Below are 27951 nucleotides of genomic sequence, written 5' to 3'. Positions count from 1 at the left end.
GGTAGGTGAAGACCCTGCTTAACAGGCCGAGTGGTGTCAAATGTCAAGAACCTTTCACTTAACAGCTGAAACAGTTGAAGTTAGAGTTATGGTATATACCCTGTTGTATTGTGGTAATGAGGGCCTATGCTGTTGAGATGGGCCCACACAAGTCTATGCAGGGGAAAAGGCCCTCAAAGTCTGTGGATCCCTTATGCCTGTGCCTGGGTAAAGGAGCTGTGCCTACCCTGGGTTCCTGGCTTAGGGGAGCAGGCATTTTTTCCCCCATTTGTTAGTTTGTTCACTCTCCAAGGCAGGGAGAATGGCTTCAGGCATGTGACAGATCCTACTTCTGGCCCAGGAGACTCGGCAATTGCTGAAGTCCGTCCAGGACCCAGTGCAGAGCAGGGAGCGGGGAGGTAAATGGGAGAGAGGTTTTTCCCTAAGGTGGATGTTTTTGATCTGTGTGGTAGGCCATATGCAATTACTTATCTTTTGCTGGATCAAGGGCTGCTTCTCGCTGGTTCTGGGTGGCCGTGTAGATTCGCTGGTGTTGGGTCTCTCCTGGTGTGGAAAACGCACCTCCTGAGCACGGCTGCCTGCCTATCTCACCACTCACCCCCAAGCTGATCAGGCCTGAAGGGCTCAGGCTCTCACCGGGTTAGGTCTGGCAACTCCTTGCTGCTTCTGAACAGTCTCTCCCTCCCCCTGCCACTCAGTCCGGTTCCTCAACTCTGCATTTGATGTTCAGGCCATATATAATCGAATCACTTGTTTTTTCGGGTCTTTGTTGTAAGAGGGTCCACTGGCAGCGTCTGACTACTCCGCCATCTTGGCCCCCTAATGTTGAACATTCTTTACTAATTTAGTTAAACTGTTGTTTAGTTTAAAGATGACTTCAGGTAATAATTTCAGTTCATCATTTGAAAATATTCTCAAAGCAATAGGCTCAGGGGTTCCTCCAGTCTCAATAGGTCCAATAAGTCTGGATTCTGTAAGAATTTGAAATTCTGTTCCACATTTTCCCCCGTTATCATGATTCATCTACTCATTCCTTGATCAAAATATTCAGTACCATTAGGCGGGCACCATCTGGTTCTTCTGGTCTCTTGGCACAGGAAGGAGGCAGCAGCTCATGGAGGCAGTTAGACCTGCAAGACTTCGTTTCTCTTTATAGCTGAGAAGTTCTCCATTGTATATGTATATACCACATTTTATTTATTCATTCATCTGTTTATGGACATTTTGGCTGTTACACAATGTTTTTAAAACAAATACAACAAGTGTTGTGTGTGGGTAAATGTTGCAAAAGTATATAAAGGTGCCTGAACTTCACAAACACCAAAACAAAACCCGTTGCCAACAAGTCAATTCCAACTCATAGTAACCCTACAGGACAGAGTAGAACTGCCCCATAGGGTTTCCAAGGCTGTAATATCTACCTACCAGAGCAGACTGTATCAAGAAAACAGAGCAGCTGATGGGTTCAAACTTCTGACCTTTTGGTTAGCAACCAAGGGCTTAACCGCTGCACCACCAAGTAATGACAAATAAGGAGACAGAGCTTACCCCTCAGGGTAGGGAGAAAGGAATGTAATCAGGAAAGGAATATAGGACATTATTATTTGTAAATTTATTTTTAAGCCTGGTGGTGGAAGCCAAGGGCTCATTATATTATTACTTATTCTTTTTCTACATGCCAGAAACATTTCATAATAAAACAAAAATTTGACTCACCAATTCCATGTCTAAGGACACAATCCCATGTCTTGGGCAAGTGCTAAAATATTTATTTATATGGAAAGATGTTCATCTCAGCATTGTTCGAACAACAGAAAAATAGGAGAAACCTTAATAACCAATAATAGGAGATTGGTTGAACCAATTATAGCACATCCACAAGGTGAAATAACAATAAAACCAAATCCTTTGCTTTCAAGTTGATTCCCACTTAGGGTGACTCTGTAGGACAGAGTAGAACTGCCCCATAGGGTTTCCAAGGCTGTAATCTTTACGGAGGCAGACTGCCACATCTTTCTCCCTCAGAGTGGCTTGTGGGTTTGAACCGCTGACCTTTCGGTTAGCAGCCAAGTGCTTAACGACTTTTCCACCAGGCCTCGAAATAACAATACCTAACAGTTAATGGCCAGTTGCCATTCAGTTGACTGTGACTCATGGTGACCCCATGTGTGTCAGAGTAGAACTGTGCTCCATAGAGTTTTCAGTGGCTAATTTTTTATTTTTAGCTTTTGGAAGTAGCTCTTCAGGCCTTTATGTTATATGTATTTTATCACAATAAAAACAAAACAAAAACAAAAAACAGGCATAAGTGTCACCATGGGAATCCGGTTAAAATACAGATTCCAAGGCTCAGCCTCCACAGATCCTGATGGGATATTTGATAATTATCTCATCTTAGGTCCTTATTATTCAAAATGTAGTTTGTGGACCAGTAGCATCAGGATCACATGGGGACTTGGTAGGAATGCAGATTCTCAGGGCCCAACCAAGTGTTCCTAAATCAGAATCACCAAGAAAGGTAATTGGAATGTTCTGGAAGGTTTGCAGAGCACCACCTTACAAGTTTGCTTTGCAGGTAGTTTCATCAGACTTTACTTTGGGAGGACGTTGTGGGCTTGGTGACTTTCAAAGTCATACATGGCTTATTATTAAGGGGAAAAGCTTGTTATAAAACAATAAATTCAGGATTGTCGTAGTTATCTAGTGCCACTGTAACAGGAATACCACAAGTGGATGGTTTTAACAAACAGAAATTTATTCTCTCACAGTTTTGGAGGCTAATAAGTCCAAATTCAGGGTGCCAGCTCCAGGGCAAGGAATTCTCTCTCTGTCACCTCTGGGGGAAGGTCCTTGTCATCAATCTTCCCTTGGTCTAAGAGCTTCTCAGCACAGGGACCCCAGGTCCAAAAGACATGCTCTGCTCCTGGCTCTTCTTTCTTGGCGGTATGAGGTCTCTCTCCTCTCTGCTGGATTCTTTCTTTTACGTCTCAAAACAGACTGACTCAAGATATAACCTAATCCTGTAGATTAAGTCCTGCCTCATTAATATAACTGCCTCTAATCCTGCCTCATTACCATCACAGAGGTTAAGATTTACAACAAACGGGATAATTCACATCAGATTACAAAATGGTGGACATCCACACAATACTGGGAATCATGGCCTAGTCAGGTTGACACACATTTTTGGGGGACACAACTCAATCCATAATATTTTACCCTTTGGCCCCCCCCCCCAAAATTCACGTCCTTGCCACACGTAAAACACATCATTTCAAAAGTCTTAAACCAACTCCAACTGTAAATTCCATCCTGGGGTAAAATTTCTCTTCATCTTTTAAATCTAGAATACAAGTTAACTGCTTCCAAAGTACAATGGTGGAACAGGCACAAGGTAGACATTTCCATTACAAATGGGAGAAACTGGAGGGAAAGAAGGGATAATAGACACTAAGAGAGGGAACGGAACACATTATATTAGCTCTCAAGACTTGAAAATAATCCTCTGTTCTCTGAGACAACTTAGGCAATGGCCCTGCCCTTCAGACTCTGGGTGTTGGCCATAGTCTCCTGATTCTGGGTGGAGACCCCTTGGCCCTGGCTTCAGCTCCGCCTTCCAGGCCCACTGGGACAACAACTCTGCTCCCTCAGATTTGGTCAGCCTCATTCTCCTAGTCTGTCTGAGTGGGAACCATACCCCCTCGATCCTGGAGGCCCCGTTCTTCTGTTTCTTGGGCATGGCAGCCCCACCCCCTCAGCTTTGGGCAGTGGCCCCATCTTGCTGGCACTCGTGACAGGTAGTCTCACACTCCAGAACCAAGCTGGTAAAGATCCGACTCTTTGAAACCTAGGAGTCCTTGGCCCCACACTTTGAGACCCAGCAGGCCGTGGTTCCACCCTTTGAGACCACAGAGGTTATGGTCCTACCCTTTGAGACTGAAGCAGCTCTGCGTCCTGTACTCCTTGTCTCTTCAGCTTCTGCTTCCTGGTTCCTTGGCACCTCAGGCCTCTTAGGCCAGCCTGGCATCTGACCTGCTCTGCATGTGTTCCAAAGCTCTTTAGCTCTACCAGTAGGTGCCTGGAGGTACCTCACTCCACGGTCCATGGGTCAGCAAACCTACCTCCACCAGTAAGTGCCTGGAGGCACCCTACTCTGCCAGGAAGCCTCCTGCCCGAATGTATTCCTCTCTCTTGCTCTGTGGGTTGGCTCCCACGCCATCTCACACCAGTCTTCTGGTTCTACTACTGCCATTTTTCTGCTGCTGCTTCTCACTGTCTGTGCTGTCTCCAGTGTTAGAATTCTCCTCACTTCCTTCTGAGCTCTCACCGGAATTGTCTTTGATGTCCATGATTCCACCAACAGTCTCTTCAAGGCAGTCTAGGCTTCTACTATTAGGCACTTTAAAACTCTTCCAGCCTCTACGCATTACTCAATTCCAAAACGACTTCTACATTGTAGGTATCTGTTGGAGCAGCACACCACTCCCAATACCAAATTCCGTCTTAGTTATCTAGTGCTGCTATAACAAGAATACCACAAGTGGATGGCTTTTACAAAAGGAATTTATTCTCTCACAGTTTAGGAGGCTAGAAGTCCAACTTCAGGGTGCCAGCTCCAGGGCAAGTCTTTCTCTCTCTGTTGGCTCTGGGGGAAGGTCCTTGTCATCAATCTTCCCCTAGCCTAGGAGCTTCTCAGTGCAGGGACCCGAGGTCCAAAGTACATGATCTGCTCCTGGCTCTTCTTTCTTGGTGGTATGAGGTCTCTCTCCTCTCTGCTGGATTATCTCTTTTATATCTCAAAACAGATTGACTCAAGATACAACTTATCCTGTAGCTTGAGTCCTGCCTCATTAACATAACTGCCTCTAATCTTGCCTCATTACCATCATAGAGATTAGGATTTACACCACATGGGATAATCACATCAGATGACAAAATGGTGGACATCCACACAATACTGGGAATCATGGCTTAGTCAAGTTGACAGATATTTTCTGGGGACACAATTCAATCCATGACAGGTAGGTACAGGTGTATACATACACATGCACAGATAAAAGTAACATATATATACATGTAAGCAAAGATATCTGTGTACAGGCATATACATTCATAGAGGACACACCTCTCAGACATAACCAGACACCTTAAGAGATTCTTTGTCTGGGTTTGAAGGCTTAGGATCTCAGTCTCATGGGGCAATTCTGTCAATTGGCGTAATAAAGTTCACAAAATTCATGTTCTGCATCCTAGTGAGGTGAGTAGTGTCTGGGGTCTTAAAAGCTTGTTAGCAGCCATCTAAGATACAACTATTGGTCTCTTCTCATCAGGAGTAAAAGAGAAAGAAGGCAAACGAAGTCTCAGAGAAGAAAGTCATCTACAGGGCTACACGAACCATGGCCTCATCTACCTAAAGATCAGAAGAACTAGATGGCGCCTGGCTATCACTACCGATCATTCTGATCAGGGCTACAACAGATGGATCCTGATAAAATGAGAGAAAAATGCAGAACAGAACTCAAATTCTCGAGAAGTCCAGACATACTGGACCAGTTGAGACTAGAGGACTCCCTGAGACTATCGCCCTGAGATACTCCTCAAACCATGAACCAAAACTACCCCCAGGCCACCTTTCAGAGAAATAACAGAGTGGCACACAAAATAAAGGAGCACCCATGAGCCTGGTGCTCTATTAAAAAAAAAATCTGTATGAGACTAAAAGGTCAACAATTACTCTAAAGCAAAGATGGGAAGTTAAGGGGGCAGGGAAACTAGGGTATGGGAAACGGAACAAACAACGCAATGAAAGAGAACATTGACTGATTGTGAAAAATGTAACTAATGTCACTGAACAAACTATGAAATAGTCAAATGGGAACCTACTGTGCAAAGTCTCACCAAAACACAACAAAATATTAAAAAAAACAAAAACAAAAACAAAAAGCTTAGACATACATGGGGTAGCCATGAGTCGGAGTGGACTCCACGGAAACTCTTTTTTTTTATGTGCCAGTCACTATTTTAAGTTCTCACACAGATTAACTCAATGGACCCTCACTACCACAGGAGGGAGGCACTACTACTATCTTTGTTTTATAGATAAGGAAACAAAGGTCCTAAGTATCTGTATCCCTAGACGCCTGGGCAAGTTCCCCTCTACGGAAACACCGTCTCCACCAACAAACAGAAGTGGTTTCCTAACCACGAAAGTGAAAGATCATCTTGCTTAGAAGAAGACCACAGCCTCTTTCCCTCAGCTGAACCAGGCCAGCACCCCTAGTCTCCAAAAGGACCCACAAGAGTGAGGCAAGCCAAGCCAAGCTGCTAGTCCTTGAGTGGACAATGTTGTTGTTATTATTAGGTGCTGTCTAGTCAGCTCTGGAAGCCCTGGAGGCACAGTGGTGAAGAGCTGCGGGTGGCTGCTAACCAAAAGGTCAGCCGTTCGAATCCACCAGCTACTCCTTGGGAACCATATTGGGGCAGTTCTACTCTGTCCTATAGCATTGCTATGAGTTGGAATTGACTCGACGGCAACTGGTTTGGTTTTGGTTTAGTCAGCTCTGACTCATGGTGACCCAGTGTACAACAAAATGAAATGTTGCAGGGTTATGTGCCATCTTCAAAATTATTTGGCATGCTTGAGTCCATAGATATGGCCATTGTGTATTTTGAGTAACTTCCAACTTAGGAGACTCATCTTCCAGCACTTTATCGGACAATATTCTGTTGTGATCCATAGGGCTTTCACTGGTTGATTTTCACAAGTAGATCACCAGGCCTTTCTTCCTAGTCTATCTTAGTCTGGAAGCACTAATGAAACTTGTCCACCATGGGTGACCCTACTGGTATTTGAAATATTGATGGCATAGCTTCACCCAGCATTACAGCAACACACAAGCCACCACAGTATGACAAACTCACAGGTGGTGGTGAATGGACAGTGGGTGAAGTCTAATTCCCAAATTGAAAGTAGCCCACCATGCCTGAGCCCCCCCAGAGGACAGGTGTCGCGCAGTTTTCTCAGGAATGTCTTGAGGATGTCATACAGCAGCCACTGGGATACCAGAAAGCCAAGCCTATCGCTGTGCTAATATGAGCAGGTGGGGACTGAATCTCAAAACGTGGAAGGAAAAGGCTTGCCTAGGGTCACCTGAGGGGTTAGCCCCTTTATTTCCCCTTGAAAGAAGAGTAAGAATCAGTTAGGCACTTGGGGTCTTAAAAGCTTGCAAGCAGCCATTTAAACTACAACAATTGGTCTCTATTTACCTGGAGCAACAGAGGAAGAAGGAGAGTCAGGAATAGGAGGATGAAATGGAAGGTGAGGCTAATTGCCTCCATGGACAACTGCCTCCCTTGCCATGAGGCCAGAAGAACTGGATGGTGCCCAGCTACTACTACTGAATGTTTGGATCAAAGATTCTATAGAAGAATCCTAATCCAAAGGGGGAAAGTGCAGAACAGAATTTCAAATTCTCATGGACTCCAGACTTTCTGGAGCCATTGAAGCTGGTTAATGCCCTGAAACTATTACTCTGAGATAATCTTTAAACCTTAAACCAAAAATATCTCCTGAAGTTTTCTTAATACCAAACAATAGTTTAGCTTAACTAGCAAAGAATGCCTGCTTTGAGCATTACGCTCTTTTAAGAACTACCTATATAATTAAATCGACAATGCCACCTCAAAAGATTAGATAGGAAACTTAGGGGGCAGTGAGTTTATGCTAGTTGGGGAGGAACAACTCGGAAAAGGAGGGTGAGAATGGTTGCACAACTTGAAGAATGTAATCAGTGCCACTGAATTATACGTGTGGAAATTGTTGGATTGGTATATGTTCTGCTGTGCATATTCTCAACAACAACAGAATAAATAAATTTTTAAAATTTAATTAAGAACAAAAAGAATCATCCAGGCACAGAGATAGTGCTGAACTGTGCTCATTTTGTACTACGACCTGACTTCAGTTAGGTTCTGAGACGTCACAGACCAGCAGTTGAATTAGCCTTTCTGGGTCCTTAATGAAGGAGCCCTGGTGGCGTAGTAGTTAAGCGCTCGGTTGTAAACCGAAAGCACTCAGCTGGTTCAAGCCCACAAACCGCTCCGAGGGAGAAAAGAGCTGGCAATCTGCTCCCGTAAAGGTTGTTGTTGTTATTGCTGTTAGGTGCCATCAATTTGTTTCAGCTCCTAGCAACCTTAATGTATAACAGAAAAAAACATTTCCCAGTCATGCGCCATCCTCACAGTCATTGCTATGTTGCAGCCCATTGTTGTAATCTCTTTGGACATCTTACTTTACCAGGCATGATATCCGTAAAGATTACGGCCTAGAAAACCCTATGGGGCAGTCCTACTCTGTCACATGGGGTTGCCAGGAGTCAAAATCGACTGGATGACAGCTAACAACAACTAACAACTCCTTCCAAACAAGGTCACATCCACAGGTACAGAGGTTAGGGCTTCAGCATATCTTTTTGGGAGACACAATTCAACCCATAACAGGGAGGCATATAAATGGCATGAGCATTTATGAAAGATTCTATGGTTGATTTTGATTCGCGAAATTCTCTCTGAGAACCACTGGTTTACACGTACAGTCAGGAGAAGATACGCTACTCTCAGCTTCAAGAGAAGACTCCTCTTCACTTGTTTTAGGAGCAAACACTCCTGGACACAAGGTGGAGAAACTGGCTCAGTGTGAAGCAGTGGGGGCCATCAAATGGATTCTTTCTTCTTCTCTGTAAGTTTGTGGTAAAATATATATAACACAACAACTGTCGTTTCAGCCATTTTTATGCAGAAAAATGCCATTAGTGCCATTAGTTACAATCAGTATGTTGTACAAACATCACTGCTGTTTCCAAATTTTTCCCTCACCTTTAACACTCAGTGCCTCTTACGCAATACCTTCGCATTCCTCTCTCTCCCCAGCTCCTGAGTGTTATTGTTGTGTGTCCTCCAGTTGCTTCTGACTCATAGCAACCCTATATGACAGAGTAGAACTGCCTGGTAATCACTAATAAATGGTGGTCTTTATGCATTTGCCTGCTGGTGTAATGATTAAGTGCTTGGTTGCTAACCAAAAGGTTGGTGGTTTGAACCCACCCAATGGCTCCATGGGAGAAAAGACCTGGAGATCTGCTCTTGTAAAGATCACAGACTAGAAAATCTTATGGGGTAGTTCTACTGTATCACAGGGAGTTGCTATGTGTCTGATTCAACAGCACCTAACAACAACAACACGCATTTGCCTATTCTAGATATTCTGTATAAGTGGGATTATATAATATGCGTCTTTTTGTGTCTGACTTATTTCACTCAGCATAATGTTTTCAAGGTTCATTCATATTATAGTGTGAATCAGAATTTCATTTCTCATTATGGCTAAGTAATATTCCATTGTATGGATAGACCAAAATTTGTTTATCCAGTCATCTGTTGATGGACACTTGGGTTGTTCCCACCTTTTGGCTATTGTGAATAATGCCACTATGAACAATGCCACTTGTATTGGTGTATAAGTATCTGTTTGCCTCCCTGTTTTCAAGTCTTCTTCTTCTCTTAAGTGTTTCCCTTTTATTTCATTAATTTCTGTGCTGTTTGAATTCTCTAGCCATGAATGTGCTTTACTTAACTTTTTGACTATTTTTTTTTCAGTTTTATTGTAGTAAAATATAGATTACATGAAATTTGCCGTTTGGATCATTTCTTTGTAAGTGCTTTATGTTTTATGATCATGTTACACCTCTCACACATGTGTGATCATCAATTACTCAACCATCATAGGGAACATGTTACAAAAAACAATCAGAATATTGTACGTGACACTAATGGCTGCATCCATTGTTTTCGTTTATATTGGTGGTGTCAGACGTTGAAGAATTTCCTCTCACAGGCAGTCAAATTACTAGTGAAATGAGAGATGATTATAGCCTTGAAAGCTGCCACTGACCTCTCTCTCCCACCCTGATCTCCCTCTTCTATGAATTCCTATTAAACTCAGTCTGAATTGAAGGAGAAGGAGGAGGAGGAGAAGAAAGAAGGAGGAAGAATAAGAAAAGGAGAGGTGCTGGCAGAAGAAGAGAAGAAAGAAGGAGGAGGAGAAAGGAGAAGAAAGAAGGAGGAGGTGGTAGAAGACAAGAAAGAGGAGAAGAAAGAAGAAGAGGAAGAATGAAGGAGAAGGAGGAAAAAGGAGAAGAAAGACAGAGGAGGAGGAAGAAGAAAGAGGAGGAAGAGGAAAAAGGAGAAGAACAGCCACAACAAAACAACAACAAAGAAGGAGAGGGAAGGGAAAGGGGAGAAGGAGGAGGAGAAGGAGAAGATGAAGGAGGAGGCGGAAGAAGATGAAGGAGGAGGAGGAAGGGGGAATCAGCCAGGCAAAGACAGGGTCTGGGGCAAGGGGGACATTGTTACTGGTAGAGTGAGCAGTAGGTAGCATCAACCTCTCCCTCCTCTGGACTCCGTCATGCTTGTGTGACCCCCATTAGAGCACACATCATCTGCTACTGTGATCGTCTGTGTCACCCAGGGAGGGTGGGTGCTGGGTCTGATTCATGTCTGGGTGCCCAATGCCCAGCCTGGACCTTGGCGACTAGAAATCTCAAGGACATGTCTACTAAATGAAGGAAGGAATGATTCAAGAGGAACATGCTCAGCTGTCAACTCAGACAGTGGTCACTGGAACAGAGAGAAGGGGACAGAGAAGAGAGACATTTTAGGGGGAGAGGGGTGCAAACATCTCCTTCTAAATGTGGTTCATAAGGCTGCTTCTCCATGAAATTTCCCTGACCTCCCAGCCTCCTCCCCACACACGCTGGCCACCATTGCTAATTAGCCACTGCCGTTTCTGGGTGACCCATGCCCAGGCACTCTCCATGATAGCACCTTTTGTTCTAGCTAAGGGACTGGGAACCCCTGGAGGGCAGGGATGAGAGCTCCTTCTGACTGACTTGTGGATCTCTGGGCACACAGAGGGCCTCATGAAACATTTGCAGTGCCTATCTGTCTGTCCTTCTCTCACTCTCTCATCTTTCCTCCCAAAGAAGCTGAGAGCCTAGAGTCCTAGTTCCCTAGGGACTGGAAATCCTGCACTATAAAGGAAGAGAAAACTGGCCTCAGAGTACTGAGTCCCCCAAGAGGTGGGGTCAATGAAATATTATTCAGCCATGGAGAGGAATGAAGCACTGGTACATGCTACAATATGGATGAACCTTAAAAACATTATGGCCAGACACAAATGCCACATACTGTGTGATTCCATTTATCTGAAATAAGCAGAATAGGCAAATGCATAGAGACCGAAAGCAGATGAGTGATGGCCAGGGGCTGGGGGAGGGGAAATGGAGAGATATTGCTTAATGGGCGTGGGGTTTGTTTGCGGTGATGAAAAAGTTTAGGAACTAGATAAAAGGTGGTGGTTGCACAACCCTGTGAAAGTATAAATACCATTGGATTGTATACTTTAAAATGGTTTCTTTACGGGAATTTTCCCTCAAAAAAAAAAAAGAGTTGGGGTGGTGAGGAAGGAGGGGGCTGGGAGCTGGACTCCTGGGTCTGAGGGAGGAGGGGGCTGGGGGCTAGACTCCTGGTCTGAGGGAGGAAGGGGCTGGCTGTCAGGACTCCTGGGTCCTGGGGAAGGATGAGGAGGCAGGGGCCCCGACATCTGGGTACCAAGAGAGGAGGGAGCCAGAAAGTTGAGAGTTGTCATGTGGGAGAGAGAAGAGGGGTGGTCAGGGTCTGGAGGAGGATTTTCAGATGGAAAGTCATAACCAAGGACTTCCTTCCCACCCACGCCCTGCCTGTTGGGGAATTCCAGATCAAGTGGTAGAGAAGAAGAGAGAGAAGGAAGGAAAGTGGAGGGGAGAAGGTCCGCCAGTGCCCCCCACACTCAGGAGCCTAAAGCCAGAAACTGCCCCCAGAGAGGAAGGAGACAGACCTGAGGGCCTGGATTCTTGCGTTCTGAGGAGGTAAGAGCTAGGAGGTTGGACCCCAAGGGCTAGGAATGAATGCACATATTCTAGAAGGGACTGGGGGTTCAGATTCCTGGGTCCTAAGAAAGGAGAGCACTGAGGGCCTGGACTTCTGAGATAAATGGACAAGGGGGTCAGGAGCCCACATTCCTGGATCCCCAAGGAACAAGAGGGCTGGGGACTCAGATGCCTGGGCCCTGAGGGAAGAAAGGTGGAGAGAGCTGGAGGCTAGCATTCCTGGGTTCCGGGGAGAGGATAAGGCTGGGAATTTGGATGTTGAACCCACAAAACTAGAGGAAGTCAGCCTCTCCCCTAAGCTAAGGTGCTGACTGGTTAGTCCTGAGGAGAGAGGTTTGGGGGTAAGGTCTTGGAGAAAGTGGCAGTCAGACTCAGGGCCTTAGACTCCAGGGTGGACTTTGCCTCTTTGGGACTTCAGCAGCCCGGCCTGGCCCAGCCCCACCCCACATCCCGACTTCTTTCCCCTCCCCCTGACCCCGAACCTCTCAGCCAGTCCCTGTCCTAGGACAGGGCCAGAGGCTGGGAAGGCACAGGGAAGAAGCTGGTTGAGATTCAGAGAACCCAGGTGAGTAGGGGAACTGGGAGATATACATTTCTGGAGGAGAACGAGAACCATAAAGAACTTGGGTGGGGTTGGGGGGAGGAGCTGAAGGAAACTTCAAAGACTATGAGGCACAGGAGAAGTTGGGACAGCAAGGAGGAAGGTGTTATGGATTGAATTGTATCCTGCAAAATTATGTATTGTGAATCCTAACCTCTACGCCTGTGGTTATAATCCCATTTGAGAATGGGTTGTCTTTTGTTATGTTAAAGACACAGGATTAGTGCAGGGTGTGTCTTCAGTCAATCTCTTGAAACGAAGAGATTAAACAAGCAAGCAAGCAGAGATGTGGGAAGATAGATCCCAAGTCACGTGAAGACCACTGAAGAACAGAAGCTCGAGAGACAAGGACCTTCTTCCAGAGCCTCCAGAGAGAGAAAGCCTTCCCCTAGAGCCAGTGGAACCCTGGTGGCGCAGTGGTTAAACTTTTGGTTGCTAACCACAGGCCGGCAGTTCAACTCTACCAGCTGCTCCTTGGAAACCCTGTGGGGCAGTTCTACTCTGTCCTATTGGGTCACTATGAGTTGGAGTCAACTAGATGGCAACAGGTTTTTTTTTTTTTAAACTGTGAGAAAATAAATTTCTGTTTATTAAAGCCACCCACTTGTGGTATTTCTGCTATAGCAGCACTAAAAAAAAAAAAAAAAAAATAGCAGCACTAGATAAAAGAATTGCAAAACTAGAAGAAGCTGGGAGATTAGGATTGTGAGACTGGGAAAGATAGGAAAGAGCTGAGAGCTTCCTGATCAGATTGGACCCCCGCCCCGACTCTGGCCTGGGAGCCAACGGGGCCTCTGAAGTGGGCGGCCACAACCCAGTGCACCTGGACCCTGAGGGCTGGCCAGCTAGCCACTTGGCCACCGGTGAGGGGTTCTAGTGCCCAGCGGCCGAAGCCTAGCCCCTCTCCTTCTACTACAGAGCCCAGGATGTGGGGCTACCTGTCCCTTCTGCCTGCCTTCCTGGCCCTCTGGGCTGTCGCTGGCATCTGGACCGTGTGAGTATCTGTGGCAGGATAGGAGCTTGCATTTGAGGGAGGAGGGAACGGGGGGGTTCAGGACTCCTGGGTCTGAGGGAGGAGGGGTTAGGGGCCTGGACTCCTGGGTCTGACAGAGAAGGGGCTGGGGACCTGGACTCCCGGGTCTGAGGGCAGACGGGCTGGGGGCCTGGGGGCCTGGACTTTTCTGGTCTGAGGATGGAGGGGCTGAGAGCCTGGACTTCTGGGCCCCCAGAGGGTGGTTAACAAAAGGAAAAGTTGGGTTGAAAGGTCCCCTACTCACTTTTATGTCTTTCCTGCCTCAGTTTCGCGCTGGCAGTAGCTAACAAATCTGTGAACCTCAACGAAGGCTTCCCCTACATCAGGTAGTTATGATGAAGCCCTGGTTTGTGAGGTATGAATGGCGAGGCGACCTTGCTCTGAGGAGTGATGGATGGCCCTTTATCTTCCCTAGTTTCTGTGGATCTTACCCGCCTCAGAGCTGCATCTTCAGCCAGCTGCTCAATATGGGGGCTGCACTGGGTAAATATTTCCCAGCTCTTAATGCTTATTGCTGGCTCCAGCCCCCTCCACCATCGGACCCAGGATCCCAGGATCCTCCTTCAGATCCTGGACTCCAGCATCTCCTCTCCCAGACCTAAAAGTCCTGCTCCAGCCCCATCTCCTCTCAAAAATCCAGTCTCTAGCCCCCTCATTTCCAAGAATCCGGGAGTTTTAGCCCCCACCCTTTGCCCCACCTCTGAAGTCCCGGGCCTGGTCTCCTGCCCACCTCCCTCTTCTCCCAGCCGCCTGGATCTGCATTCTCCGTTACCACCAGCTCCGGGACTGGGGAGTCACAAGGAGGTTTAATCAGCTGATCCTGTGGACGGGGCTCCTCTGTGCCTTCGGCACTTCGGTGGTCGGCAATTTCCAGGTGAGACCGAGTGCTGCCCGTGTGAGGCACTTTGTATAACTAACCTGGTTGACTCTGGGAGGTTGGGATAATTTTCTGCTGTCTCCCTTCTTTAATGATGAAATTACAGAGGCTCACTCATTCTTAATGTTTGGCACAGAAATATTAATAACAGCTCCTTTGATTGAGCTGTCCACCCTGTAGGAAGCACTAGGCTTTAACACCAGGTATTTCACTCCAAATCCACAAGAACTCTATGATATGTTCTTCTCTTGGCCATAGCTTACAGAGAGGTTTTTTTGTTTGTTTTTTTAAATATTCCCCATGGAGGCAGTGGTGGTTCAGTGGTAGAATTCTCGCCTTCCATGAGGGAGACAGGGGTTCAGTTCCCAGCCAGTGCAGCTCACATGCAGCCACCACACATCTGTCAGTGAGGCTTGCTTGATGCTGTGATGCTGGACAGGTTTTGACAGAGCTTCCAGACTAAGATGGAGTAGGAAGCAAGGCCTGGAGATCTACATCTGAAAATCAGCTAGTAAAAACCCAATAGATCACATTGGTCTGATGCCCAACCAATCATAGGAATCACTGTGAGTCAGGGTAACTCAGTGGCAGCTGGCAATGACACAGAGACTCCAGGACCCATGTTCTTACACATTCTTGACCATGAAACTGGTAGACACTTGTAGAATAAATGAATAGACAAATGATAGGAGAAATACTGCTGATTTATTGTATGTTGTCATTTTTATCATGCTGTTTCTGATGCTAAGCTTCTCTCCTTGAAGAAATAAAGGATAGGGAGACTGCAGGGTGACAAGAGGCTGCCTCCAGCTTGTTAACTAAAATTCCCCATTTCATTTGTACAGCAATTCATTCACTCATTCATTTATTTAGTTTATTCCAGTGTTTCTGAATCTTTTTATTCTCATTGTTGTTATTGTTTGGTGCTGTCGATTTCAACTCACAGTGACCTTACAGGACAGAGTAGAACTGCCTCATAGGGTTTCCTAGGCTGTAAGATTTATGGAAGCAGATTGCCAGGTCTTTCACCCACAGAATCACTGGGTGGGTTCAAACCGTCAACCTTTCTGTTAGCAGCTGAATGCTTAACCACTATGCCACCGGGCTCCTTTATTTTTATTATTGCCCCCCTTAAGGAGTCTATTAGGAGCCCTGGTGGCACAGTAGTTAAGAGCTCGACTGCTAACCAAAAGGTTGGCAGTTCGAATCCACCAGCCGCTCCAGCTGTTCCTCGGAAACCCTATGGGGCAGTTCTACTCTGTCCTATAGGGTTGCTATGAGTTGGAATCAACTCGATGGCAACGGGTTTGGTTTTTTTTTTTTTTTCTGGTAAGGAACCTATTAAGATATTTATTTCCATAGCATCTCTTCCCCCTATAAAACTTTAATATTGAAAAAATTTAATATAAGATATATCATACATCTGTTCACAAACCATCTTAACAGCTAAGATTTTTTTTCACCACCCACCCCTTCCCGGCCCTAGATCCAATTTTCACTCCTTTGAGGGCAATAATTGTCCCTGTTGAGAATGCATAATTTATTCCACTCATAATTATTGAGCATCTACTATGTGCCAGGCACTGTTCTCAGGGATTGAGGCTACAGCAGTGAACACCAAAACCAAAAACTGTTGCCATTGAGTTGATTCCAACTCATAGCAACCCTATAGGACAGAGTAGAACTGCACCACAGGGTTTCCAAGGCGGTAATCTTTATGGAAGCAGATCGCCAGGTCTTTCTCCTGCAGAGTGGCTAGTGGGTTTGAACCAATGACCTTTCAGTTAGCAGCTGAGTGCTTAACCCCCTGCACCACCAGGGCTCCTATAGCAATGAACAACAGACTTGAATCCCTGCCCTTATGGAGCTGACATAGCCAATGAACATAATACGTTGATCACTTGGTACGGCAGTTTTCCATCACAGTCTATTGGGTTGGTAAATGGTCCCTCACCTCCCACAGTCTTCCTCTCAACTCTTTTCCCTTCTCCTCCACCAGGAAAAGAATCAGCAGCCCACCCATCTCACAGGTGCCTTCCTCGCCTTCTTCGTGGGCATTCTCTATTTCTGGCTGCAGCTGCTCCTTTACTGGTGGAAGAAGAATCTGCCCCAGCCTGGGTCCCCCTGGATTGGGCCGCTCCGCCTGGGCCTCTGCACCATCTGCACCATCCTCATGGTAGCCAGTATCCTTATGGGGCTGGGAACAGGGGTCAGGGGCAGCTCTCCACTGGGTCAGTCTCCCATGCCTTTGCTGGGTGCCATCTTCCTTTCTCTAGGCCTCAGTCTCCATGCACGTATGATTATAGCATAGTAGTCAAGAGTGTTGAAGTCCCTGGGTGTTGCAAATGATTAAGCACCTCAACTACTAGCTACTTAGCATATATTATCAGGAGGGACCAATCCCTGGAGAAGGACATCATGCTTGGTAAAGTAGAGGGTCAGTGAAAAAGAGGAAGACCCTCATTGAGAAGGATTGACACAGTCAGTGGCTGTAACAATGGGCTCAACTATAGCAAGGATTGTAAGGATGGTGCAGGATGAGGCAATGTTTCATTCAGTTGTACATAGGGTGCTATGAGTCAGAACCAACTCAACGGTACCTAACAACAACACAAACCAAAAGGTTGGCTGTTAAAACTCACCCAGAGGTGCCTTGGAAGACAAGCCTGGCGGTCTGCTTACAAAAGGTCACAGCCTTGAAAATCCTATGGAGCAGTTGTACTCTGGAACACATGGGGTCGCCATGAGTTGGAACCGACTTGACAGCAACTAAAAACAATAGCAAAGTCAAGAGTGCTGGCTCTGGGGTCAGGCTGCCTGGGTTGGAATCCCATCTCCTCCACATACTAACTGGGGAAATCTTCAGCTGGTTTCTTAACTTCTTGGTGCCTTGGTTTCATCGATCAAATGTGGATTGTAACAGAGCTGATCCCAGGGTCTTAAGGAGTAAATGAGACAATATGTGTGAGGTGCTTAGGTTGCTGCATGGCACATAGCGAGCAATCAATAAATATTGGGATGATGATAGTACTAATGACAGCAGGCATCATGCCTGCTGATTAAAAGATTGGAAACTGAAGTTTAGACAGGGGAAGTCTCTTGGCTTAGACCCATCATGAAGTTCAGTGGTGGAGCCAATGGTAGGCTGAAGGTGGCTTGCACTGGTTTGCAAGAACCACTTGTACACATCTTTTCCATGTTCAGGGATATCATGTTAACAAGTTGCCATCAAGTGGATTGCAACTCATCGACCCCATGGGAGTCAGAGTAGAACTGTACTCCATGGGGTTTTCAGTGGCTGACTTTTTTGGAAGTAGATTATCTGGCCTTTCTTCCAAGGGTCCTCTGGATGGACTTGAATCTCCAGTCTTTTCGTTAGCATTCCAGTGAGTTAACTGTTTATACCACCCAGGGACTCCAATGTCAACATTATTGTTGTTAGTGGCCATTAAGTCAATTCTGACTCATGGTGACCCCATGTTACAGAGTAGAACTCTGCTCCGTAGGGTTTTCTTGGCTGTAATCTTTATGGAAGCAGATCACTAGGCCTTTTCTTCCATGGTATCATTGGGTAGGTTCGAACCGCCAACCTTTAGGTTAGCAGTTGAGTGTAAATGGTTTGCACCACCCAGGAACCTCCTGATGTCACGTTAGTAGCTTGACATCAGCTATGGTGGGAGTATTTACACCATGGAAACCGGCACATGCTACAAATCAGGGCTTTTTTATTTTCTGGGAGAGCTGGTTGTTAAACATTCACCAGCACACCCCTGGGTGGAGCCTCAATTCCAACCTGAGTCTGACTCACCCCAGAGCGCAGATGATCCCCAATACCTATAGGTGAGTCAGGTCACTTTCTGAGCCTCAGTTTCCACATCTGTAAAATGGGGCCCGCATACACCACTCAAAAGAAAAAAAGTTAACTGCTTTTATCATTGGAGCCAACATAGACAATAAACATAATAAATTGATTATTGCTGAGATGTAGAGTGCTCTGAAAGGGATGAGGGCTGAAGACTCAGCCTTGGGGACCACTCCCATTTGTGGGGAGGATGGAAGGGGAGGCAGAGAAGGCACTGGCTTTCAGAAGAGGCTGAAGGAAAGCCAAAGCTAAGGTCCAGTGCTAGCTGAATCAAGTGGCTCAGTTTATTCTGAAATTTCCCGGAAAAATGGAGATGGCGATCCCATTTCCTAGAGCGGCCAACTGAGTCCCACAGAGTAGGTGGGAAGGCTAGATGGGAACCCAGGTTTTCTGACTCCTGGGCTCAGCATATATCCCCTGGGCGGGAGGTGGGGAGTAGATTTCATCTTAGCGAAAGCTCCACCTGCTTCTCTTTATGGGGGGTGAGGTGGGGTGGGGGTCATAAAAACTGCTAGCTGAGTGTGGTAAGATTAGAGAATGTTCTCTAAAAGGAAAAGCCTGGTACCTGGTGGATTCAGAGCTTTGTCTTGAAGATCCAGCTGCTTTTGGCCTGGGTTGGGAGGCTGAGAAGGAGCCCTGGTGGTGTGGTGGTTAAGAGCGCGACTGCTAACTGAAAGGTCGGCAGTTTGAATCCACCAGCCGCTCCTCAGGAGAAATATGTGGCCGTCTGCTTCCGTAAAGATTACCGCCTTGAAAACCTTATGGGGCAGTTATACTCTGTCCTGTAGGGTCACTATGAGTTGGAATTGACTTGACAGCAATGGGTTTGGTTTACGAGGTTGGGGGGGGGGCACGGGACACAGCAGGTGTGTGTTGAGGGTGGAAAAACGGGCTGGGGTGGGGGAAGATGAGGCTGTAGGCAGGGCAAGACTGAGGGTCTCCAGTGCTGAGGTGAGAGGTCTGGGTTTCTGCCTGGGGGTAATAGGGACCATGGAAAGCTTGAAAGCAGGGGAGGAACAGGGTCAGTTCTTGTGAGTTGCATTTGAGCACTTATGCATCTCCCTTGTTGTGAGATCTATGGGGTCAAGATGGTGTCTGCCTGAGTCACTGCCTATCCCCACTGCCAGGTCGCTGGGTGGTGCAAACAGTTTGCGCTTGGCTACTAACTGAAAGGTTGGCAGTTTGAATTCACCTAGCAGTGCCAGAAACCCTGGCGGTGTAGTGGTTAAGAGCTACATTTGCTAGCCAAAAGGTTGGCAGTTCAAATCCACCAGGTGTTCCTTGGAAAATCTATGGGGTGGTTCTACCCTGTCCTATAGGGTCATCATGAGTCAGAATCAACTTGACAGCAATAGGTTTTTTTTTTTTTTTGTGGTGTCAGGGAAGAAAAGGCCTGGTGATCTACTTCTGAAAGATCCTAACCATCGAAAATCCTATGAAGTGCAGTTATACTCTTAAACAGGGAGTCAGCATGAGCCAAGAGTCAACTCCATGGCAATTGCGGGGGTATCCCTACTGCCTGGCCCAGAAACCAGTAAAAACCAGGTGCCATCGAGTAGACTCTGACTCATGGTGACTCCCTCTGTCAGAGTAGAACCATACTCCATAGGGTTTTCAATGGCTGATTTTTCAGAAGCAGATCACCAGGCCTTTCTTTTGAGGTGCCTCTGGGTGAACTCGAACCTCCAACCTTTTGGTTTGCAGCCAAGTACCTTAAGTGTTTGCACCACTCGGGGAGACTCCCCCAGCATATGAGGAGCACAGAAATATTTGTGCGAATGAGATAATATTTAGACTGATCCAAGAGGGGTGAGTTGGAGCCATCTTGGCTGGGGGGGTGGGGGGATGCTTCAATGGGAGGGGCTCCAGAAAATGAGAACCATCTCTGCCAGGCTGGAGCTTGGAGTGTGTGTGGGTGGTGTAGGAAGAGGTTTTAAGAAACTTGGACTGGTTCCTAAGGGTGCCAGGGAACCAAAGAAGGGACAGGAACAGACCAGTTGGGAGTGATACAGGGCCAGGGAGGTGGTGGGCAGGATCAACCGGGTGAAAACCAAACCCACTGCTGTCGAGTCAATTTCAACTCCTAGCAACCCTATATGACAGAGGAGTACTGCCCCATAGGGTTTCCAAGGAGCAGCTGGTGGATTCGAACTGCTGACCTTTTGGTTGGCAGCCAAGCTCTTAACCGCTATGCCACCAGGGCTTCTAAACCAAGTGAGTGGGGCTCAAAAGGGACAGGTAGGGCAAGTAGACAAGACTTGAAGTACAAGGAGGAGGGGAGGAGGAGGGAGGATGCAAAGGGGGCTCCCAAGTGTCTACTTTGGTGCATGAGTGGTTGCTGGAGCTGTCACAGAGGTGGGGACCCCCAGAAAAAGGAAGATTTTAGGAGGAAAAGATTCAATCCCATCTGGGGACACGGAGGAGGGCCCCGTGGGCCCTGGGTTGTTGTTAGTTACTGTTAAGTCGATTCAGACTCAGGGCAACACTATGTGTGTAGAGCAGAATGGCTCCATAGGGTTTTCAGTGGCTGACTTTTTGGAAGATGATCACCAGCCCTCTCTTCTGTGGCACCTCTGGTGGACTCAAACCCCCAACCTTTCAGTTAACAGCAAAGCAGTTAACCATATGCACCACCCAGGGACTCCAGCTCATTAAACCACCCATTAATGCCATATGGAAGGTAATGTTCTTCCCAGTTTCCAAAAACCAAACCAGCTGCCATCGAGTCGATGCTGACTCATGGTGACCCCATGTGTGCAGAGTAGAAGTACTCCATTGGGTTTTCAAGGCTGTGACCTTACGAAAGCAGATCACCAGCTCTGTCTTCCCAGGCGCCTCTGGGTGGGTTCAAACCACCAACCTTTCATCTAGTAGTGGAGCGCTGAATTGGAAATGTTTGCGCCACCTGTTGCGAGTTTGGCCCGAGGCCCGGGGGCATCTTTTGGAAACCCTGCCTATTTTGCAGTGGAAGCACTGGTGCTGGCTGTCTGGCCTGGACCACTGGAGAGATGGCAGAGCCTCTGCCTGGTCATGGAAGAAGGCCCAGGGAAAGATAAAGAGCTTGGTATGGGAAATGGGAATGGGATACTAATGGGAGGTCCATGCAAGGGGATACAAGCTTGAGATAGAGATTCAACCACTTCAGAGATAAGGCTAAAATCTCCGCAGGAATGTGTCCCCTGTGAAGGCAGATAAGGATGGTGGCCTACAGGGTCATTCCAGCTAGGGCAGGACTTGTGACAAAACAAAGAAAGTTGTCAATCAAGTTGATTATGACTCATGGAAACCGCATGTGTGCAGAGTAGAATTGCTCCATAGGGTTTTCAAGGCTGTGACCTGACTTCTGAGGCACCTCTGGGTGGGTCTGAACCACCACACTTTTGGCTAGTAGTTGAGTGCTTAACTGTTTGCACCACTTAAGAACCTAGGGTCTTCAATGGCTGATTTTTCGGAAGTAGATACCCAGGCCTTTCTTCCAAGATGTGTCTGGGTGGACTGGAACCTCCGGCCTTTGGGTTTGCAGCAGAGCGCGTGAGCTGTGTGCACCACCCAGGGATTCCTTTGGTTAGGGCAGAGAGAACATACGGTGAGAGGGTACCCAGAGAGGCCTCAGTCCTGCCCAAGGTCACATAGTACTCAAGCTGGGCCCTGCTCCTCTGGGCGTGGTGTGTGGGGGGCACTGCTCTCTGTCCACTCAGGCCCTTGACCCTGGTGTAAAGTGGTCGTCCTCCATTCCTGGGTGCCACTGCGTTCTGCCTCTGCGTCCTGCGAATGGGCCGTGGCCATGCTGCTGTTCACTCTCTTTGGCCTCTTATCTGTTGACTTCTCCTGCTTGGACAGCTGCACCCTGTGTCTTCAGGCGGCCCCTGGCCTCAGCCCTCCACCGCCGCTGGCCTCCACCAGCCCTGTGCAGATCCAGCTGTCCCAGGGGCTGTGACTGGGGCCTTTACCAGCAACCGAGGAAGAAAAGAAAGAGGAGCCCAATCCCAGGTCTTCCCTATGAGCCAATGGGGAAGCTGTCCATCTGGCTGGGGAGAGGGAGACTGTTGCTGACCATTACCTGTTCCCGGCCCTGGAGCTGAATGGATGTGTGTGGGGCTGTGGACAACCGGTTACAGAGGCTAAGACTTAGCATGGCCCTCTTACTGCCACCAGGGCCAAGGGGCATCCAGGACAGCCTGCAGCCAGGAAGCGAGAGCCCAAGGCCAGCCGGCAATCCCTGATCAAGGTTATTTATTTTTTTTGCCACCGGCGGAATCAGAGACAAGGACGCAGGCAGGATCACGCAAAACCAGAATTCCTTCCGGAGAGCAAATCCGTACAGAACGTCATCAGGGGGTGGGGGGATGTTGGGAAGGGGAGGACCAGGGGTGGGGGTGAGGAGCCAGGGGTCCTGGGAAGGGGGGAGTTGGGGACACAGGGACAGACAGCCCTGTCCGGATCTGCTAAGCCACCCCAACCAGCTCCCGTCCCTCCCCCCCACAACCCCGCAGAGAGATTGATCAATAAATAAAATAATAATAAATTAATCAATAAATAAAATAGAAACAGCTCCCCCATACCCAGTTCCCCCTAGTTCCCCCCCATTGGGCACGGCCTCTTGAGCCCCATCCCCGCAGGGCAAGGCCGGATTTTGTGTCCCCCCCCCAATTACTCCTTGGGCCCTATTTACAGATTCACAGTTGGGGGGCAGGGGGGGGGGGTGAAGGGGGCTCCCCTCCCTCCCTGGCCCCCTGGGGTCAGGGCAAAGGGGTTCCATTGGTAGCCAGGAGCTTCTTGTCCTTGGGGGGGCCTCGACGGGGAGAGCCACTGAGCTCTGGATCTGGGCGGCCGGGCGGGGGCTGCAGGCTTCGGGGTGGGGTACCCGCAGGGCGGGTCTGGGCACCGTTCTTCTCATCTGTGAGGGAGGAAGAGGTTTTGGGTGGGTCCCAGGACTGCAAAGCCCAAGACTGAGATTCCCACTATTGGGGAGGCACGGGGGGGTTCCCTTATTAGTTGGCCTTGGTATCCCCAAGGCCATACAAACCCAGGGAACGTGCTCTAGCAACAATCCTGGTGAGGGCTTGTCTCCCATTACAGGGCTTGAAACATCAGGAGCCCACTGCTATGGGGACACACCCTAGTAACAAGGTCTGGCTTCCCTAGAAAAAGGGCCTACACCCTAAGCCCCCTCTAACCTTTGTGGCTTTGGAAACAAGGCCGAGTTAGACCAAGTGGGACTTGGGCTGTGCCTGACTTCAGGAGAAAGTTTCAGGGACTCCGGTTCCAAAAAATACTATTTGCTAAGGGACAGCTTGTAGTGGCAACAGATAAGGCTCAAGTCCCACAGATCACAGATAGAGGACTCACCTTATCTTCTACTACCCTGGTTGTTAGGGGGGCATTTCTTGCTAGTTGTTGGGGTCTTGGGCCCTCCCACGTGGGCCTGACAGGCTTGCCTGCCTGACCTGGGTCTCTCTTTTGCGGGGCCCAACTTCCTCAAACTGAGACCACTTCCTCTTAGGGACCATGGTTGCAACACTGGTTGCCAGTGGCCTTCCAGGAATTTTCACAGGGCCTAACCATTAACTGAGACCCCTGGCAGAGACCCAGCCTCATTAAGAGACACTGATTGCCAGAGGCCATATTGGCATAGGGACCAATAATGATGGACTCTTTCCGGGGCAAAGTCTGGGGTCCCCCATCCCCATTTCTTTATAAAGGGGAAGGAAGTTGCATAAGAAGGCCCAATGTGCCTACTGGTCCTAGATCTTAGCGGTTGTGCCCTTTCGGGATCCCTGGTTGCTAAGGCCAGGTTTCCTTGGCAACAGGGTCTAGAAAAGTTCAGGGTGCCTAATGGCTTTCCTAGTGAAGTCTAACCAAGCTGAACTCCTCCAAAGTAGGCTCTCTCCACCTTGGCACCACTGCCATTTGGGGCCAGATAACTCTTTGTAGAAGGAGCCCTGGTGATGCAATGGTTAAGTGCTCAGCTGCTAATCGAAAGGTTGGTAATTTGAATGAGAAAGATGTGGCAGTTTGCATCCATAAAGATTTTGGCCTTGGAAACCTTTCTACTGTCCTACAGGGTCACTATGAATCAGAATTGACTCAACAGCACACAACAACAACCTTCTAGATGCCAGTAGCCTTCCCTAGGCCCCCCTTCCCAGTTGGGAAAGCCAAAAATGTCTCCAGACATTGCCATATGTCCCTTGGGGGGTTGTGGTAGGATGAATAACACCCCCCAAAAATGATGTCCCCAAACCCTCAGAACCTGTGAATATGTTATGTTATATGGAAAGAGGGAGCCTGCAGATGTGACTAAGGTTAAGGACCTTGAGATGGAGAAAGAGTATCTTGGATTACCTGGGTGGGCCCAGCCTAATCAAAAACCAACCTACTGCCGTGGAGTCGATTCCGACTCAATAGCAACCCTCTAGGTCAGAGGAGAACTGCCCCACATGGTTTCCTAGGCTCTGATCTTTATGGAAGCAGATTGCCACATCTTTCTCCTGCAGACTGGCTGCTGGGTGTGAACCGCTGACCTTTTGGTTAGTTGCTGAGTGCTTAACCAGTGCACCACCAGGACTCCTTACAACCTAATCAGAGATGTCCTTAAAGGAACTTTTCTCGGCCAAGGTCAGGGTGAGAGAGAGATGTGACTACAGAATGACGGTCAGAGAGAAACAGTGTTGCTGGCTTTGAAGACGGAGGAAGAGGCTGAGAGCCAAGGAATGTGGGTGGCCTCTAGAAGCTGGAAAAGGCAAGGAAATGGATTCTCCTGTACATGTTTCTTCATTTGTATCCTTTTTGGTTGTAATAAAGTGGTAGCCATAAGTATGGTGTACTCTCCATGAGATTCTGTGAGTCGTTCCAGTGAATTAAGAAACCCACAGGGGCAGTGAGAGCCAGCAGGGGCTGGCATCTGCCTGTTTGGCACTCTGAAGGAAGGTATCCTTCTAACGTGTGAGCTCTGGCCTGAGAGAGACTGCCATGGTGATGAAGACATAGGAGTGGGAAAGTGAGGACTGGACCCAATTCCATACTATGGAGATTGGCTTCATGCTGATCCTTATCATACAGTTAGCAATGAAGGTGGGAGTTGTCCACTGTGCCCCTTGTTTAGTGCGGGAAGGGGCCACCACGTCTCAGGAGTGGGGTCTGCTCAAGGCCCTTCAAGGGCTGTTTTTCTGAGCAGAATGTCTCTTCACTTAGGAGCACCGGTTGCTAGCTCTGGCATGTCTTAGCAACAGACCCTGCTGAGGCCCGCCATCTGCTGTTTCCTGGTTGCTGGGGAATCCCACTCCCTAACAACCATCGCTGGTGTGGCCAGGGAAGTCCCTTCCTTGGACACAGTCCATGCACGTTCTCGGCAAATTCAGCTTACAACACGGTAGCTAGGGACCCCTAGGACCTAGCAACAAGGCCAGGTGAGACTTGGGTTCTTGAAAACCAAGCCTAGCAGGGCCGGTGAAGGTGGCGTCCTGTAGATAAGGGAACCAACTCATCCCGCTTTGCCTGGGACTGTCCTCATTTTAACACTGAAAGTTCCACATCCCGGAAATGCCCTCAGTCCCACCAGCCTCTTCAGAAGAGAAGTCTGGAACCTGCTGGAAGGTAGTTCCACTACCCTCAATATAATGACTGTTGTCCTCTCAGGGACCCCTGCTAGAAGGCAAAGGTTGGTTTTTACATTGCTGGGGGGCCCATCCTTAGTAATGAGGCCCATGCAGGCCCTGGATAGCCTGGTTCCCACTGAGCTCTGACCTCAACATTTCACACACCAGCTCACAAACAACACTGCAGGTGAGGCCTCAGCAAGACAACCACAAAGGAGCCTGTTACAGGATGAGTCATGTCCCCTAAAAAGATATGTTCAAGTCCTGACTTCCCCTGCCCCATACATGTGAACATGACCTTGTTTGAAAACAGGGTCTTTGCAAATGTAATTGAGTTAAGATGAGATCCTTAGAGTGGGCACTAATTCAATATGTTGTTTTTGCTGTTGCTAGTTGCTGTCGAGTCGATTCTGACTTATGGTAACCCCATGCCCCAGGTGTGCTGAGTGGAACTGCTCCATAGGGTTTTCAAGGCTGTGACCTTTTGGAAGCAGATCACCAGGGCTTACTTCTGAGGTGCCTCTGGGTGGGTCTGAACCGCTAACATTTTGGTTAGTAGTCCAGCGCTTAACCATTTGTGCCACCCAGGGACTTCTAATCCAATATGACTGGTATCTTTATAAAGAGAGAAGAAGAGACACAGACACACAGGAAGAAGGATAGGTGAAGACGGAGGCAGAAATTGGAGTGATGCATCCGCAAGCCAAGGATTGCCAGCAACACCAGAAGCTAACAGGGAAACATGGAAGAGACTCTCCCCTACAACCTTCAGAGGGAGCATGGCCCTGCTGACACTTTATCTTTGTACTTCCAGCCTCCAGAACTGGGAGAGAATACATTTCTATTGTTGTAAGCCACCCAGTTTGTGGTATGCTGTTACAGCAGCCCTAGGATACTCATACAGAACCCACAAGTGGGCCTGGCTTCCCCACAGCAGAAGCCTCACCCCAAAGCAAACCCCTGGAGGACCTAGTCATGGAGAGGCAGCACCCCCAGAAGTCTCCCTCACGCATGGGACAGGAGAGAGCAACGTTGCCCACAGCCACTGCCACCCACCTGCTAGGGCCTGCACGGAGGGCTGGTCGTGAGTGCTTAGCAGCTGTGCCTGGATGGTCTCCACCACGCGCTTGAACCGACGGCTGGGACCTGCAGGGTGAGAAGGCAGGGAGACAGACTGACTGGGGGGATGCGGACAGGAAGGCCCCTCCCACCTGCGGTACCCAGTCCCTCAAAAAACCAGTGACTTTCCTCCTCTGCATCCCAGTGCTCCCCCTCTATTGGGGAAAGGATAAATCCAGGGATTACAAATGAGACTCTGTGTTGCTGTTTATGGAACATCATCATGGGTCGATAACACATGTCCCCAAAAGATATGCTGACACTGTAACTCCTGGTACCTGTGAATGTGACCTCTTTTTGTAAAGACGGTCTTTGCAGATATAATTAGTTAACATGAGGTCATAATGGAGTAGGTTGGGTCCTAATCCAATATGACTGGTGTGCTTATACGAAGAGGGCAAACACAGAGGCACAGAGGGAAGATGGCCCTGTGAAGACAGAGGCAGAGACTGCAGTGATGCTGCCACAAGCCAAGTGTTATGGATTGAACTGTATCCCCCTAAAATATGTGCTATAAATCCTAACCCCTATACCTGTGGTTACAATCCCATTTGGGACTGGGGTTTCTTTTTTACATTATTGAGATAGTATTAGTGTAGGGTGTGTCTTAAGCCTATCTCTTTTGAGAGATATAAGAGCAGATTAAGCAAGGGAGCAAGCATAAATGGAGGGGAAGATTTACACCACAGGACTGCTGAAGAATCTAGCAACAGAAACTGAAAAGAGACAAAGACCTTCCCCCAAAGCAGACAGACAGAAAAAGATTTTGCCTAAAACCAGTGCCCTGTATTCAGACATCTAGCCTCCTAAACTGTGAGAAAATAAATTTCTGCTTATTAAAGCCACCCACTTGTGGTATTTCTGTTATAGCATCACT

General features: G+C 47.9%; 2 protein-coding genes across 3 annotated transcripts in view; one reads left to right on the top strand and one right to left on the bottom strand.

Moving 5' to 3' along the window:
• Positions 1-11569: 11569 nt before the first annotated feature.
• TMEM150B (transmembrane protein 150B) lies at positions 11570-22504 on the top strand. 2 transcript variants are annotated; one of them, XM_004381901.2, is made up of 7 exons: positions 11570-11963; positions 13504-13579; positions 13885-13944; positions 14034-14101; positions 14365-14492; positions 16495-16678; positions 22077-22504. In XM_004381901.2, the coding sequence occupies exons 2-7, from the start codon at positions 13512-13514 to the stop codon at positions 22292-22294; spliced, it is 726 nt and encodes a 241-aa protein (XP_004381958.1). In that variant the 5' UTR covers positions 11570-11963; positions 13504-13511; the 3' UTR covers positions 22295-22504. The 2 variants fall into 2 exon arrangements, with proteins under 2 accessions (XP_004381958.1, XP_023592144.1); XM_023736376.1 differs by lacking the exon at positions 11570-11963 and adding an exon at positions 12431-12549.
• An 89-nt stretch (positions 22505-22593) lies between these two features.
• The window catches only part of BRSK1 (BR serine/threonine kinase 1), a 29456-nt gene continuing 24098 nt past the window's right edge, over positions 22594-27951 (bottom strand). The window contains exons 18-19 of the mRNA XM_004381759.1: positions 27012-27101; positions 22594-23254 (exon numbers count right to left, since the gene is read on the bottom strand). Of these exons, the coding sequence (XP_004381816.1) occupies positions 23097-23254; positions 27012-27101 (248 nt within the window). The 3' untranslated portion in view covers positions 22594-23096. The remainder of the gene's footprint in view (positions 23255-27011; positions 27102-27951) is intronic.

This window comes from Trichechus manatus, unplaced genomic scaffold (genome assembly GCF_000243295.1).
Source record: "Trichechus manatus latirostris isolate Lorelei unplaced genomic scaffold, TriManLat1.0 scaffold00087, whole genome shotgun sequence".
Taxonomy (NCBI): domain Eukaryota; kingdom Metazoa; phylum Chordata; class Mammalia; order Sirenia; family Trichechidae; genus Trichechus; species Trichechus manatus.
Note: the sequence above shows the minus strand (reverse complement) of the source record. Positions and strands in the feature narration are given on the sequence as shown.